This window comes from Rhizophagus irregularis, chromosome 4 (assembly GCF_026210795.1).
Source record: "Rhizophagus irregularis chromosome 4, complete sequence".
In the NCBI taxonomy this organism is placed as follows: Eukaryota; Fungi; Glomeromycota; class Glomeromycetes; order Glomerales; family Glomeraceae; genus Rhizophagus; species Rhizophagus irregularis.
In genome coordinates this window covers 5295180-5313014 of record NC_089432.1, presented here as the reverse complement: position 1 = coordinate 5313014, position 17835 = coordinate 5295180, and the positions used below count along the sequence as shown (strand labels likewise).

At 29.8% G+C, this 17835-nt stretch overlaps 1 protein-coding gene across 1 annotated transcript; it reads right to left on the bottom strand.

Moving 5' to 3' along the window:
* Positions 1-357: 357 nt before the first annotated feature.
* Positions 358-16414, bottom strand: OCT59_024440 (uncharacterized protein; the record flags this gene model as incomplete). The annotated part of the gene is made up of 15 exons (XM_066135433.1): positions 358-495; positions 579-2390; positions 2480-5333; positions 5416-5837; positions 5911-6541; positions 6617-6722; positions 6795-6849; positions 6917-7448; positions 7528-7684; positions 7790-8957; positions 9035-10988; positions 11071-12852; positions 12945-13474; positions 13844-14029; positions 14330-16414. 15 exons carry the CDS (start codon positions 16412-16414, stop codon positions 358-360), a joined length of 14412 nt encoding a protein of 4803 aa, XP_065991456.1.
* Positions 16415-17835: the final 1421 nt, after the last annotated feature.

Below are 17835 nucleotides of genomic sequence, written 5' to 3'. Positions count from 1 at the left end.
AAATTTTAATTAACCGGAAATGTATCAGTTTAAAGATTTTCTTAATTATGATATGATAAATACGAAATAGATCGGGCGCAAGAATATCACACTTTTCAATGTTACACAATTCAAATTATTTATAAATATGACAATTTTTTTAATTAGATAGATATCAAGAATGACATTTTTGCCGGACGACCATCCGGACATTTGTCGTAATAATAAATTTTATTAATAATAACGTTAAAGATTTCTCAGGCAAATTTAAACATCTAATATATTTCTGATAATTTGATGATTTATATAAAATAACAATAAAGATACTATATATATATACTACGAATTTAAATAGTCGGATAACAAGAAAAAGAGTTTCTACATCGCATCAAATTTAAGTCGGCCATTTCTTGGTCTTCTTGACGTATTTATACTATCTGTAGGTTCCGTTTGGTTTAGGTTTGTTAGATCATTGATTCTATTTTTAGCGACATATACTTGTTTTTTCATCGTTTGCTTAAGAAATTATTAATATACAAAATTATTATTTTAATTTAAAAATAATTAAAATTTAAATATATGTTTATAAATTTTCTTACCTCAATCTTTTTCATTGTGAATGTATAAGCATTATATGTATTAGCTACCAATAAATTTTCTGGAAACAATTCATCAACAAGTTCCTCTGGAACTGTTGAAGGCCAAAAATTTAATGAACCATCTTGTAAATAAATTTTTAATGGATCCGTTTCTTTTTGATTCTCTAAAGTTAAAAATCGTAACATGAATCGTTTTAAAGCTAATGCGAATGTTTCTGCTTGTATAACTTTTTTCGTTGTAGTTTTCTGCTCAAAACCTATAGATTCCGTTATTGCAACCTCCATATCCGTTGAAAGTTTTTCCTGATATTTTTCATGAATATATTTAATTTTAACATCGGCAACTTGTTCTTCGACGAGCTCATATAAGGACACCAAATGTTTAAGTCTTAAATCAATGTCTAAAATTTTAGAGAATTCTCTATGTTCATATAATGATGATAGTTTCATCCATTGTAAAACAAATTCCTTAATGGATCTGTCGCCATTTCCAACTGCTGTACGCTTGACGAAACATAGAAGTATTTCCAATGATGACAAAATTTCTGACGAGTTACCTATAGTTGATTTTGAAGCGTATTCTAAACGGGAATTTTTAGAAAAGCCTAATGAATTCATTTTTTCGATTGGGATAGGCTCTTGGGTTATTAAGTTCTTAATATCACTAAGAATTCTCATACATCCTTGAAATAGCTCCATGTGATACGGGAAAGTTTCAAGATATAATTGTGAATCTGGTAGAGTTTCTATATAAACTTTCTCGAAAACTAGAATATTTGCCAATTCCGTTTCAATCTTTGTCAGATCATATATAATATCTTCTCCTCTTGCAATTGCTAAATTTCTTTGACTATATGCAAGAATCTCATCATTCCAAGCAAAATTTATAATATTTCCAGAACGAACATGATCAAGGCGTAGAGATTGAAGGCAATATCCATTGGGTATAACTGGTTCTGTTTTCAAAATTGCTAGTTCGATATCAAATGTAATTTCATCTAAAAACTTGAGAGATTTACAAGTTCCAGGTGGAATTAATATAACTTCTTGTAGGAACTGGTTTTGCAAGTCAACCAAATAATCTAAAATAGCGCATAAGAAAATTCCTGCATCTCTCGGTTCCACTAAACCAAAAATAACTGGAAGATTATAACCCATGACTGGTTTTTCATTGGGAAGTTCATGACATTGATATCGATTTACAAAAGGTATTACTGTATTCCAACCAAGTTTAAAATCATTAAAAGCGGTATTCAAATTATTGAAAATTTCTTCATTTCTACCATCATTGGATTCCTTTTCTATAAATTGTCTAAAATTCATATTTTTTGCCGTTTGTCTTAATAATTGATATCCAAGTTTGGCATTCAAAATTTGAACAAATTTTATGATAGGTAAAAGATATTTGAGTAATTCTATTTGTTTAGAATGTTTGAAAAATACAGAGAGAAATGGATAGTCGTTGATCCTTGTCAAATCGCTCATATAATAAGCACGAAAACTATCGAAATTAATTATTCCAATCGTTCTCCATAAATTTGGTAAATTCTCACTTCGATATTGTTTATCCATAACTAAAGTCTGATTAATTTCACATTCAATTATGTTATTTTTTTTATTTTTTGTTAGAGCTTCGTTTAACTTCATACGATAATTAGTTGCCGTCGCCGTTATATTCGTAGTTAGAGGTGTAACATATTTATCTTGAAATGATGTCTCCCAGTTTATGCGTTCAGGATATGTCGTTTGATTCGGAATGGGAGGTCTTTCCATCATTAAGGAAATTAGAGAATGGAATATCAACGCCAAATTCTGATTAAGATAATAAAATTTTGTTTTAGTTAGCTATTTTATTAAATAGATTATAAAGAAAATAATAATAATAATAAAAAGATATATACATCATCTGAGCAATAAAGGAGTCTCTTCAGAATTTCCCAATCATTTCGAATATGGTTCATACAATATGTTTCAGAATCAGTAGCAGTTTGATTATTTTTTCGAAGGAAAGCAAGGGCAGTTGGAGGTTCAGATGCTCCAATAAGAGCATGAACAATTAAATGCAAAATACGATATGCTACAGGTCGTAGACTTCTGACGATAACATTCATATTTTGATTGACTAGTTCACCAATGTATCCTGCTTTAAAATTTATAGCAAGAGGTTGAATTTGAATGCTATTGTTTCCAGCTACTGGTACATGATCAGATCCACCGATCATTTTTCCACAATCCGGGCAACTACCAGTAGCCACAGGTTTGCCACATTCTCCAATGAAGTATCTATAACCGCAAATACAGGAATAAAAACTTGTGCCCATGGCGTTCAAAATTAAATTAAAATCTGCAGATTGTTGGTCACAAACACATGTTAATATAAACGAGTTCTGACAATTTTGTAGATTGTGTAAATACGTTGCAAGTGGAGATGAATTCGGTTCAAGAGACGCATGATAAGCGATAATATGTGCAATAACAGATTTTAAAATCAACTCGGTATTATCAATTCCTGAATTGTAAATTCGAAGTAAAGGTTGGTTATTCGACAAGATATTTGTTGCAATTCTTTTAAATACATTCGATATGTTCATTCCAGCAAGTTCTTTGGTTAATAAATCAGCTGATTGCACTTCTGAATGTCGCCATTCTCTTGAAGCTCTTAAAGCATGAAGCCGTACAAATAAGAGTCCCATGAAAGATAATTTTGCTGTTGTAGTCATATTTTGCTTCATTTTTTGTACAAATGTTTGGAAAGGTGCTTTATTTCCTATACTATAGAAGGTTATAAAACTGTCTTCTGTTTCATTATATTCAGGCATATTACAATATGGATTAAAAGATAACCGATTTTCATTAATATCTTCCCAGTTGAAAGTCTTAAGCCACGGTAAAAAATTTTTTTGAGCTTCACAAAATCTTTTAATGTCATCAATTGAAAAACCTCTCCGACATAAATCTCTTAAAAAATAAATTTTAAGAGAATGAATCAAAGGATGAGAAAAAGTCAAAATATTATTGATTTGATTAATTATTTCATTATCAAAATTGTTTTGATCTGCTTTGTCAAATACAAGAGGATCTTTCGGAAGAAAACTATCCCAGAATCGGCGAACGAATTCTTTAAGCAACGCAACTGAAGTTATTTTTTGTAATGATGGTCTTCCTTGTTTATGTAAAGCTTCAAGAGCCAGTCCAAAAAAAGCTGCTAAATTTTCCAATTTCTTATTCATAAAGAAACTTTGTTCAATGGTATCACAACATAAAGTAGCCATGTTTGTATCCAAATCTCCTAAACATTTATTAATAAGATTTAACCGAGCAGATTGTCTTACAGCTTCTTCGAAATCTGTAAGTATTGTAAAGAATATGCCCTCATTTTCTACGTTCTCTTTAATAAATATCCTTTCAATGATTGCACCCATTAATGGAAAAGGTTCATTTGAGAATAATTTTTTATAAAAACTTAGTAGAACATCTGATTCGATAGGAATCAACGCAAGGCATCTCATGATAAATGTTCTTTTTGGAATTATATTTTTCTCATTTTGTTCTAGTTTATCTAGCTTACCAAATACAGCGTTGATAAATTTCTCAGAGAGAACTTCTTGCTCGTCTAAACTTAATCCAAGTTGAACAATTTCTCTAATACTTTCTAAAGGAATTGTTTTCGTCGCAACTAGATCGTTTACAATACGTAACAACTGAAAATCCGGTAAATTCTTTGCTCGTGTTATCTTATTAACAAGAGATAATACTTTTGTAACATCATGTTGCCATTTATCGATCAAATGAGCATTTTCTGCGCCTTCAAAATTTCCACAAATTCGCTGTAACATTAGTTTAGTCACTTCTTTAACTAGATATTTTTCTAGACTTCCTCTTACAATAGAATTTCCTTGAATTTCAATATTTTTAATAATTATTGGAGACATTTGAACTAATTGTAATTGAGCCAAAACTTCGTTAGCATTTTTCCACCAATATGCGTGGACGGAAATTGGTTGTCGTATTTTATCAGCACCAATAAGTAACTTTAAGATATATGCTAACATTTTTTTATTTTTTTTCTCACCATCTTTTGCATCTTTTGATGCAATAACAGTAACAAAGTCATTAAAATATAGTTCTGAAGCCCATTCCCATTCAAGAGGGGAATCTTTTAATTGCGTAATTGACGTAAAAAGGTTATTTTTGAAACCTTTCAAATGATCTTCAATCACATAATCGTAAAGTTCATTGGTTTCGTCGTCAATTTTGTCATCATCCCTTTGTAATATCAATATTTCTTCTTCATAATGTCTTTTAAAACTATCAATTTGTTTCATATAATAAAATGAAAAAGGAAATTCAAGATCGAGTAAACTTTCCGCCGGCATATTATATCCATCAGGTTTTGGATTTGGTATATCATCAATTTTGACAATTTTGTTATCCATAAAAATTTGTTCCCAAAATTTAAGTAATTTCTCATAGTTTACTTTGTTTGACTTTGTTTGATCAGAAACATAGAAAAATGTTTTTATCGCCGATAACCTTTCTAAAGCGCATAAAATCCGCGCTATCGGTTTTCTAAAAAGTGTTCTAACGTGAGCTTCTTGTGCTGCAGAAAATGAAGGGTATGGATATAAATTTTGTTTATTTGATGCTATCTTATATTGCCAGTCACTTGTAGAATTTTCTTCAACCCATTCAAGAACTCTTTTTTTCAAACATTCAATAAAATATGGATATTTTAGAATATTTTCGTTTAATGTCCTAAAAAATAATTTTACGCAAAAAAAAAAATTCTTAATAAATGTAATTATTAAATATCATAAAAATAAACAATGTCACTTACTTTCTATGATTGATTGACTTGTCGTTCGATGGATATTTCATACACGATAAACACCATAAGAGTTCTTGTTGTAAAATTTTTTCGAATGGATAAATAGAATTAACAATACGAGTTAACGATCCATTTAGGAGACCTGATGTAGGAACGTCATTTCCTGATAATGTTTCAATAGTCATTTGTTTCCAACCGCACATGAAATTAAAAGATGTAAAAGTGGATTCCTGATCTCGATGAATATGAAGAATGATACATGCATGCTTCGTAGGCATTTCCCGCTCCATTTGATCTCTCTTTGATATATATTCATTTCGAAATTGTTCAATAATGAATTTGGCTAGTTTAATACATCCAGTATTAACGGTAGTTAAATCACATTGAAGAATTAACATTTGATCGGTTGATTCTGACCAGAAGTGTTTTACCTATAAGTATGGAGTTGTAATAAGTTACCTAAGAAAGCATGTATTAACTTATTAAATTATTGCTTTGACTAACCCGATTTGAAAGCTGAGCTTCAGTTTTGAAAATCGACAATTTATCTACTTGACAACTTGCAAGTTCTTGTAAACAAGATTTAACATCCGTATTGATATTAGAAAATGTATTTATAATCACTAAATGTCCATTAGGATCTGATAACGCATCTTTTTGATTAGCAAAATAATCATAAAGACTATTGTGATGCTGTTTTCGGAAATAAACCTGCTTCCATCGATCAACTTCGTCTCTTTCTAAAGCTGATTGTTCGGCTCTTACAACTCCGTCAAAGGATGCTGTTGCAATTAAACATTCCTTGCATTTTTCTAAAATTTCATCATTATCTGCTTCTGGATTATTCTTTGTGATGTCAATAATTAAACTTTGTAAGGTTTCATCATCAAATCCAATGAATAGATTCTTCTGGGTGAATTTATTACGTAATTGAGTTATTGGATTAACTCCAATCAAAGTTGACATTTTTCTTGCCCAATCACCTAAATTTTCAACAAGTAATTTTTGTTTATCATTAAGAGTGTCATTTATTGACAGTTTTTGCTTTTCAAACCTATTAAGAAGTGAAGGATCAGCTGAAGCCATATTCTTCTCATCCATGGCAAGAATACATTTAAAATTCGGAGAAACGTAACTAAAATTCATTATTATTTAAAATACTTAAAATAAAATAATAAATATATACGATATATTTAATAAATTTACTTACAGCATAGGATTAGCATATGCTCCAAGTGCAACTCTTGTAAAGTATTTGACATTATCTTCACTTCCCACAGCGATATAATTTTGATTCCATAAATTATAAAGACTCCCTATTGAAATATAAAAAATCATTTAATATAAATAAGTATTACACTTAAGTTGACAGATAAAAAAAGAATTACCATAAATTATTTCCAAGTCTGTTAGAATCAATGGTCTACCAGTTTCAACGCACATCTAAAATCATAAAATTATGTTTATACATAATATGGATAAAGAAAGAATATTTCTTATAAATTATTACCATGATTCTCCTCAAAACATTATAATAATAATCATCACGATCATCGGGAAATTGAGATCCTAAAATAACAACAGGATCCAAGTCTCTCATTCTTAACTGATAAGTCAATAAATTTACAATTGAATCACTTTTACCGATAACCATTAAATGACGTGCATCAGAATCATCTAAATTTGAGGCGATTAATTGTTCAATTGGAATTTGTTTATATAACCATGGCCTATAATTATTAAATATCTTTAGAACATATCCAAAATACTTTTCACATAATTTGACATGATTCTCTGTTCCTCCAAAATTATGAGCTAATGCTATTTGAATATTCTCTGGAGTCATTTCACATAATGAAAGTCGCTTAATCAACGCATAATAATCACGAAGACCGTGGAAATTAGGCAAAGATTGTCCATGTTTTTCATAATTCAAATATGCTTTAGCAAAAGGTCTTAAAGCCACCCTTTGAGATCTCATAACTCTTTTTTTTAATAAATGTTCAGCTGTATCAACTAAATCATCCAAATCAAATTGTGGTCTGCAAAAAAACGTAAGAAAAATTATAAGTGTATATAATAAAATTGTAAATAATACAACGATTGTTATTTAAAATGTACCTCTGAACAAGCAGTGCACGACTACTTTTACTGTTATCTAAGCGCCAATTAGATATTCCTATCACTGAAACAGTTGGCCCTGTGGCTGGATAACTTGGTTCAAGCAAAGAGTGAAGCACATTTAATGGATTGTAAGGACTTGTTTCAGCCAAACCAACTATAGAATGACACATGAAAAAAGAAAATTATGACAAACAGAAAATATTATAAATAATAAATAATGCGAAAAACTTAGTAATATATTAAATATAAACGAAACTACCTTCATCAAGTAAAACAACACTAATAACAGGAAATTGAGTGGAAGTTGTTTCCTGAAACCTATTCGCTTTATCAAAAACTTTGATAATACCATCAGAAGTTGAAGATGAAGAACCTTGATGTGGAATTAAATTAATCTGTGGTAATTCCCTAAAATATTTATCATATGAATCGGTTCCACGTAAATTTGAGCTTATAAGACGAATTGATAAAGATTTTGAAGAGCCTGGTGCTCCTATAAGGAACAGAGGGATTCTTGTCAAGATGCATACGATCATAACTAAAACATTTTCTAATAAAGCTTCGTTATATGCTGTATTAGGTGGACATCGCATCCTCTTAATATAATCCTCCTGTTCTTCACGAATAATTTTAGCAATCATATTTTCTCCTACAAATGCTTTGTGATTGTGTAATATTTGTCCCATTTCATAACGATATTGTCTACGTAAATCTTGTTCATATAATCGAGAATGATAACAAATACTAAGTGCTAGAACATAAGATCTAGTCAATATGGTTGGATTTCCAGGTGGTGGATATACATGTCCATTTCTGTAAGCAGGACGATTTTGAAGAGATTTATAAAAGAATACCACCAATCTTATAGCTCGCTTGACATCACGTAGACTCACATTATATGGTTCTTCAACTTTTCGAATAAAATTTTGAGAAGCAAATAAAAGTTCCGCAAATACGGGATGTGCTAAATTTTTCAGTTCTTTTTCTACCATAATTTGAATATATCTATATTCATCTTTTGGTTTTAGAATACCATAGTCCCAAACATAATCTAAAATTTGATCAGGAAGTGGTTTGACTTGATAAACAAGATTACTTCGTTCTTCAAATTTTTTAACCCTATTTGTTAAACCAGCCACACTTTGGGATTTTGTACGAAGGCGGTAGGGATTGCAGGCAGAGAATAAACGAATATTTGGGTGTATTAATTTTCCATTGAACATTCGATGAGATATTAAATCAGCAAGTAGACCTATATAATTGCAAGTATTGATCTCATCAAAGAATAGCCAAATCTCGCCTTTTTCTGCTTTTTCCAAAGAATTATCCATAAACATCATAATAGTTTTTTCATCAATTCCGGCATGAAGATTAAGAGCCTGGAATTGAACTTCAACCATCATAGCTAAATAGGTAATCAAACTTGTCTATAAAAGATATAAAATTCAAGTAGAATATTTAAAAAAAGTGATAATGAAAATAAATAACAACAAAACATAATCACCTTGCCACAGCCTGCTTCACCACAAACTATAACTGGAATATTCGCACGTGCTCTTAAAAGAATTAAGGCCATTTTTATTAGGTTATCACTAGATAAAGCGTATTCAGGAATATTTAATTTTTCCGTCGATTTTCGCGCTAAATATTCCAATTTCATAAATAGAGCATATGTAGACATCGAATTATAATCATCTAACTCCCATTTTGTTTTATCTCCAATTACTTGACTTTTTAATAAAGTCTTAACATTTTCGTGAATTTTAGTTCTGTCACGATATAAGGTAGTTATTGTATCAGGAGTTTGAGAATTGAAAAATACTATAAGATGATTTGAGTCGTCCCATTGAACAATTGTACCAAGACGAATGTTTTCATCTTCAGCATTTGTAGATTCCAACTGTGCCTCTTTTGTTTTAATAGATCTAGTTGCAAAATCTTTTGAACCATCCACTAATGTTTTTAATATGAGTTTTCTAATATTAGTAGTTTCTTTTACCATTAATCTCAGATTATCTACTGTAAAGAATAAACTTGATGAAAATCGAACTAATTGATCTGCTAGAACATTAACAAATATTTCAACAAATCTAAATGAGGAAATATCTTTGTTGTTTTCGTTAAAAAAATATTTCTTAATAAGGTTTTGACAACGTTCCACTGGTAACGGTTCTTTAATTGCATTATCTGTCCGGAAAAGGATTTCTTTTGCATCTATCTCATCAAAATCTAATAAATTCAAATAATTACAAGTAATCTGAATTGGACTAGTAATTTCTTGAGAGATCTTCAAACTTTCAATATCCCAAGTTAAATGTTTGGACAATAAATATCCTGCCATAGGAAGAGAATTAAGTAAATATTGTTCAGTAGTTGAAGCTATTTCGATAAATATATATATAGGTGTTTCTGAAAGAGGTAGGTAAGCTATATTAACATTAGTAGAGACTATACCCAAAGTTAATAATTCAAATAAAAACATATTGACGTCTCTAGGAAAGTTAGATGATACTATATTGATATGTAAACTTTCTATTGGTTGGAGTTTACATTCTTTAAATTGACGTACAAGTCTGCCAAATTCCATATCATCGCTTATTAAAAAGCTACGTGGGAATCTCTTTTTATTGAAACTAACTTCTTTAATCCATTCAGTTTTGCCTTGTCCCGATAAGTCGGAAGAAATACATATAACATTCTTACACAATTCCTTATAAATTCCTCTCATAGATTCATTATTTAATCCGTTGGTTTCAACGACATCTGAAGAAAATTGATCCAAAATGTAATGTTGAATTCCATTTTCTCTGTAACAAATAAGCGCTAGAAGAAAATCTTTTTGATCTCGCATTGATCTAATTTGATTAACTAAATAATATTGTAGTTCAAAGTCTAATAATTCTAAATTTGCAATACAAAATAAGTGATTTTCATATCCATTGTTTGATGCAAAGAAACTTCTTTTTATGAAGATAGTCAATTCCTCCATAGTAGTTGAAGTAGTACATATTAAGAGTTGCCACGGTTCTGGATAATTCCCATTATTGACATATAATGACATAATAATGTTTGGAACTCTTGTTTTGTCAGCACAAGCAGCAATAAATAATTTACCCTTTTTAATAATATTCAGCGTTGTGCGTTGTCCGGAAACCTCAGCAGCTTTAAGTCCGCCGCGTGATTGTTTTGGAATACTTTTAAAAATTTTTTCTAATTCATTTCCAATCTCGCATAGAATCTTGCGATAATCTTTAGATCCACGTGAAATTCCTTGAATATCCTTACGAGATGGTAATTTAGCTTTGTTGTTCACAAATCTAACCAATGTTTTACATTCTTCTTCATTTTCTTTATCTGGTTTTTCCGATGTGAAATAATCATAGAATGCTAAAATATGACGAGCAGGGAAGAATGTTAAATAATAACACTGTTCTTGTGCGTGATCAACTATTGTTTGCCTGCAATTGGTAAGAAATGAAGTTTGTTATAATCTTTCATTTATATATTATGCTCTGAAGGAAGGGAAAATAATATATTTACCAGTTTTTGAGCTCATTCTTTAAGAATTTTAAATAATCTTTCATTTTATCTGTTCCCATTAATTCATATTCGAACATTTTGTAATCAAAATGTCCCAATTGCATTAACACGGATACTACTTTGATAATTTCTTGCGCAATATCGACTTGGACAGTAAATTCATCCAAAATATTTTTTTTAGAAATTTCCTCATCTTTATTGTTGACGCTTATCTTAGGTTTTGGCCGTTTTGCAATTAAAAGGCTGGCTCGTTCACGTAAATCCAAAATTTCATTCATATTATATGTCATCAACACCTTTGATTTAGAAGTTCTAGAGGTATAATTTAATAAAACAAAACACTTGTCATCTTTTTCATCACTTCCAAAAGTATAACTCCCATTAAGTACGGCATTTTTGATTTTTTCCTTAGTTACTTCGCCACGATCTGGAATGTTCTTATATATATTTCGTAACGCTATATGACAACCGTTACATAATGCAATCTTCTCCTCTAAAGTAGGATTCTTTTTTATAATATTTGATAGTGAAGCTAAAAAACTAGCGATATCATCTTTTTTATTCTTATTCATAAATGGCAATAAAATTTGCTTGACTTGAATAAGTGATGAAACTGTATCCTCTTGAACCAATCTTTCATCCGAATGGTCATCCTCATCATTTATCAAATCTTTAATATCGTGTTCGGCAATTTCTTCTAAAAAACTTATAAAACCATCAGCATTTGATAGCTCTTTTATCAACTTCCAACATTCTTGATCAACATTGGAAATATTTTCATTAAGATAATTGAAAAACCCATTTATTTGATTGAGTTTCAAATGTCCGTCACTTAAAAATTTAAGTGATTTAATTAACCAATCATCTTGTGCTATTTTAAAAAGCTTTACAACTGTGTCTAACTCCTCAAGTCGGTTAATCCAATGAGGAATTTTTGAAAGATGGTTAATGGTTTGTAGAAACTCTTGGTTCTTATAGCCTTTATAACCCATTAAATCAAGTTCCATATTAATATCTGTAACATTATGCCAGAACAAAGATGCATATGAAACTTCGAGTTTTTCCCATTTCTTAAATTGTTCACAGTAAGTATCGTATTCTTTAAAAACAGCTGGTATTAATTTTTGCGCTATGTAGTCTACATTTGTTGCGGCAGTGTCTTTCTTGATACAATCTTCAAAAATATTTCGAAAAGATCGAGATTGAATATATTTGTAGCAACGTCTTGAAATGATCAAAGTTTTTTCATGGAACGCCCAATAATCTGGTGATAACACTTCTCTCAACGTCACTTTATTTGAACTGGCCATATGTTTCTTTACGTCTTGAATGTAATCATCCACATCTGTTACTTGAGAAATTGGACAAAATTCGTTATAAAACTTGAAAAGTATATCAAGTTGAAGTTGAAAGTTGCCACAAAGCTTTCTAAGTTCTGCAATTTCATCTCGAGATACAATCACATCAACTATGGCTTTCTTTTTAGAAACAGCTGCATCGAAGTGTCGAAATAATATTTCATCAGAAAACTCTAAGAGTTGTTGTAACAATTGTATATCAATCTTCTTTTCACGGAGTAATCCGCCAAGGTCATTGATAGACTTTTTAACACGTTGAACAAATGGATTTGAATGAAGTTTTGTAACATTTCCAGTAGAACGTAATATAATGCTCCAAAATTGACTTGCTCTTAGAATATTTAAATGATGTTCCGAAGGATCAGATGCGGATGATTGGTTTTGTAATCTAGTAATGATATGATACAAAATTTCTTCGCTCACTCTAATAATTATAAATTAATAAATAAATAAATATATATTTATATATAAGTAAATTGTATTTAACAAAAAGATCAAATTTTTTAAAGAACTTACGTGTTTGGGACTTCCAAAGTCTTTCCTTTGCAATTGCATATTGTATAAATTTTATTTATTAGTTGATCATCAATTTGTTGTACGGCCTTATTCAGCATTTCGTTTATCAAATCTAAAAATAACGTTCTAATATCTTGTTCTTTTATCTGTACTATAAACTTTGTCGCGCCAAATATTTGAGATTCCGAGCATACTCTAACTCTATCAATAGCAGTAGTTGTTAAACTTTGCCAAACATTTTTTCGATTACCAAGCAATGGGTATAAGCGTTCTAAATGTAAAAATACTGAAAACACAATGTTGTTTTCTTTTCTATTTCTTGTGCTTGTACCCGTGTCAAGTTTGTTTAAAAGATTTTTAAACCAAGTCATGCATATTTTTGGTATCTTTTTTTCTTTAGTGTCGGAAAAATTATTACGAAACCAATTATCTAAAATTACAGGAAATATATTTAATAATTCCAAGGTATTTGACTGAGATGTTAAATCTAATGATCGAATAACTTCCTCTCTGCCCCAGTTTAGGTTATCCTCATGAAGAAGGTTGTTAATAGCAGTGATATTTTCATTTGTCCAATCTCTGTTTGAACCTTCAAGTAAAAATAATGTACGAGACCGGAAAACTTCAGATACATCTTGACGATAATCTCTTTTGAGTCTTTTAAAATTATTTTCTAAAGCAACAGCATCATCACAAGAGATACTTTCTCGAATTTGTTCAATAAAGTACTTAAAAATACTTTTGTCAAGTTCGCTGCTATGTAAGAGAATATCATTCCAAAGTACAAAAAGATGATCCAAATTGTGACACAATTGAATTAACCACTGTAAAGAAATAATTTTTTTTTAAAAAAGATATATTGTAAGTAAAATTGACACAATAATTATATTAAAATTTACCTTCGCAACCTTAATATAGAATTCAGGTTCAATGCCATCAATATAAGATTTGATAATTTCAATTCCTTGAATAAATTTTACTAATTTGTCATTAGAATATTTTAAAGATTTTAAATGGTCAATGAAAGAAAAATTAGGGTCAACTTCAGATGCAATTGTAAAAATAATGAGCCAATCAAATTGCATCTGAAAAGCATTATGCTGAATTAAAATTATAATGGCACTAGACATCTGATTTTTGATGTTTGAAGGTAAAGTATCTTGTTTATAGTCTTCAAGTGCATCAAGCAACAAACCAGATTGAAATTTATTCTGTAATTCATAAAGTGAACCTCGTCTTCTTGAAGTATAATGTCCTAAGAGAAAACATAAGAAAAGTCGTTTATCTTTGTTTTCTACATCAATGCGATCGGCAATGAAATCGAGATTTGACGCACGGTTTGTATAATCATTGTGAAGAGTTAATAAGTGTTGGTATTCCATAACTTTAGCTTTAAGGTTGTCAGCATTTATAGAATTATAAATGTAATCCACAAATGCAAAGTCGTGTATATAAGATAAACGAGGTAATTGATGATTGCTTTTGAAAATATCAAATTGGTCATTTCTCTTAATATTTAATATGCGATTGTCTCCGTAATTAACCCCTTCAAATTCAATTTTTTCTTTTCCGCGAAAAACAGGTTTTGGTGTGTGAATAGCATATTTATATTGAATTTCGCCTCTTACAGAAGATAATGATATAATAACTGGACTGGATCGCCAATATGTTCGATTTTGTGGACTAAGTTTTACAATAGGACTTTTCCAAGATCCTAATTCTTTTACATTACCAAGAACTACAGGGTTTCCAACTTTATCAATACCTTCCGGAAAATGAACATGGAAAATAACTTTGATCTCATCTTCGTCTTTGCTACTACCAGGCATCCATCTATTAATCATGCCAGGCATGGTAGTCAAGTTAGGCCATATGGAACTACTATTATTTGGTTTCCGATTTTTTCCTTGACTATTACCGCTATAATTATCTCTATTATCTCTAGTTAAATTTTGACTATTTTGGGAATCGCAAACATTGTTATCATCTAATTTCCTTCGATTATCGCTTTGTATAAATAGATTTTGATTATTTTTATTTTTTGAATATCTAGTGGTCTCATCTATTTGTTCTTCATAATAAAGCTCCCGTTCTTTTTTCTTATTAGCATGACCTGAAGATAAAAAGTCACTCTCTTTATATTCATCATTCTCATCTTGGGAGGAGTCACTATTGTTATCTAACTTCTTTTGGTTACCTCCATGCATAGACAGATTTTGATTGTTTTTATCTTTTGGATATCTAGTAGTTTCATCAATTTGTTCTTCATAATCATCATTCTCATCCTGGGAGGAGTCGTTCATATTGTCTAATTTCCTTTGGTTACCTGCGTACATAGGTAGATTTTGACTATTTTTATTTTTCAGATATCGAGTGATTTCATCTATTTGTACTTCATAATCATCATTCTCATCCTGGGAAGAACCACCCATATTGTCTAATTTCCTGCGGTAATCTCTATGCTTAGACTGATTTTGGTTATTTTTATTTTTTGGATATCTAGCTGTTTCATCTATTTGTTCTTCATAATCATCATTCCCATCCTGGGAGGAGTCGTTCATATTGCCTAATTTTTTTCGGTTACCTCCGTGCATAGGTAGATTTTGACTATTTCTATTTTTCGGATATCGAGTGGTTTCATCTATTTGTTCTTCATGGTCATCATTCTCATCCTGGGAGGAGTCGTTCATATTGCCTAGTTTTTTTCGGTTACCTCCATGCATAGACTTATTTTTGTTATTTTGATTAATTGGATATCTAGTAGTTTCATCTGCTTGTTCATCATAATCATCCTGGGAGGAATCACTTGTGTTATCCAAATTCTTTTTGTTACCGTTATGCATAGGTAGATTTTGACTATTATTATTTTTCTGATATCGGGAGGTTTCATCTATTTGTTCTTCATAATCATCATTCTCATCCTGGGAGGAGTCGTTCATATTGCCTAATTTCCTTCGGTTACCTCCGTACATAGGTAGATTTTGACGATCTTTATTTTTCAGATATCGAGTGGTTTCATCTATTTGTTCTTCATAATCATCATTCTCATCCATGGAGGAGTCTCCCATATTGTCTAATTTCTTTCGGTTGCCTTCGTACATAGGTAGATTTTGACTATTTTTATTTTTCGGATATCGAGTGATTTCGTCTATTTGTCCCCCATAAAACTTGGGCTCTTTCTTCTTATTAACACACCCAGAAGAAGAAAAGTCACTTTTTTCATAATTATCCTTTATCTGGGTGTTGCTGATATTGTCATTTTTATCATCTGTAATTTCAAATTTTCTTCGGTTTCTCACGGTATAAATAGAGTTTGAGACATTACTGACTTGATTTTTTGAATAACGAGTTATTTCATCTCTTTGTACTCTATAATATGACTTTCTCTTGTATCCTACTGAAGATGAAAAGTTATCATCTTTATGATTATCAAACTTGTCCTGGGAGTCGCTGGTGTCATCGTGTTCCATACTAAACAAATTAATTCGTTAAAAAATCGTTGATAAAGCAAATAAAATTTTAGTCTCAGTCATAAGGAAAAAAAAAAAAATTTCTAAATAATTGATAATATTTATATATATTTTTTTTTGAAATAATAAAAAAAAAATGAAAATGAAAAATCGACGATCGCTTTTTATTATACCGATTGAATGTTCTAAGAAAGAATGGTTATCCATTTTAACAATTAAACTTTTCATTCATACCAATTTTATAGAATGAAATACTTTTTGGTTCAAGAATAAAAGAAAAAAAAGGATCAATAGTTCAAAAAAAAAAAACTGAATTGTTGAATCACCATGTGGTACATTCACATTTTTGGTTAATCGGTTAAATCAATCTAAATATATCCATTAAAGAATTAAAGAAAATTTTAATTGTTAAAAGTTAAAAATAATTACTTATAAAAAAAATAAATAAAAAATAGATTTTGATTATCACCATCGACATTTTGATTTACCAAAATCAATGGAGTTATGAAACAGAAAAAAACTATCAAAACAATTAATTAATCTTAAAATAGATGACGTTTTCTTTAAGTTCTCCTTTGACATCGAAACGAATTTATCTTTGGATTCGACTAAAATAATCGGATTTTAATCAATCTTATTATTATACTAAATTATCGCCATTACTATAGATTAGCGACTATAGGAAATCCTTTTAGTATTTTATATTGTGAACGATTATTTATAACCAAAATCAAGAGTGTATGACACGGTTTACTATTTACAGTACGGAATGTATGATTTAATATTTAATATTAGTTGGATTATTCATTATTTCTATTTTAACAAACTTATTAATTAACTAAATTATCAATTGATAATAAATACGGTAACTTTAAAATATAACAAATTCACTACGTAATCCATTCAATAAATTTGGATTAAAATCAGATCTTCCAGCGTTCATTATAGGCTCGTTATGGTTTAGTCGCTGAACATGTAACTAAAATTGATCATGTGACTTTAAATTCAAGACTTTCTACTAGATATTACTAAATTTTCAAAATATGAATTTAAGTAGAAAAAAAAAATATCATGTCATTCCCTCTAAATATGCTTGCTACACCCATACTGATGAGAATGGAGTATCTTATCCATCTAAATGAAGAAAAAATTTATATATTTGGTTATTAGTTTTTCACAGATTATTTTATTCATTTACTTCCTTTTTTATCAAACAACGGTTTTATTCTGATATTACAAAATAAATTGCTTACTTACCGTATCACATATATTATAGGAATTCTTTTAAAAAAATATTATCGTAATTTTATTTCTACGAATCGGAGTATTATATTCAATTTTACCGTATCCTCACTTAAAAGAAAACTTGGAGTATTAATTTCCTTTCCTTTTAGAAGGTTCAAAAAAAGTAATCGCATAAA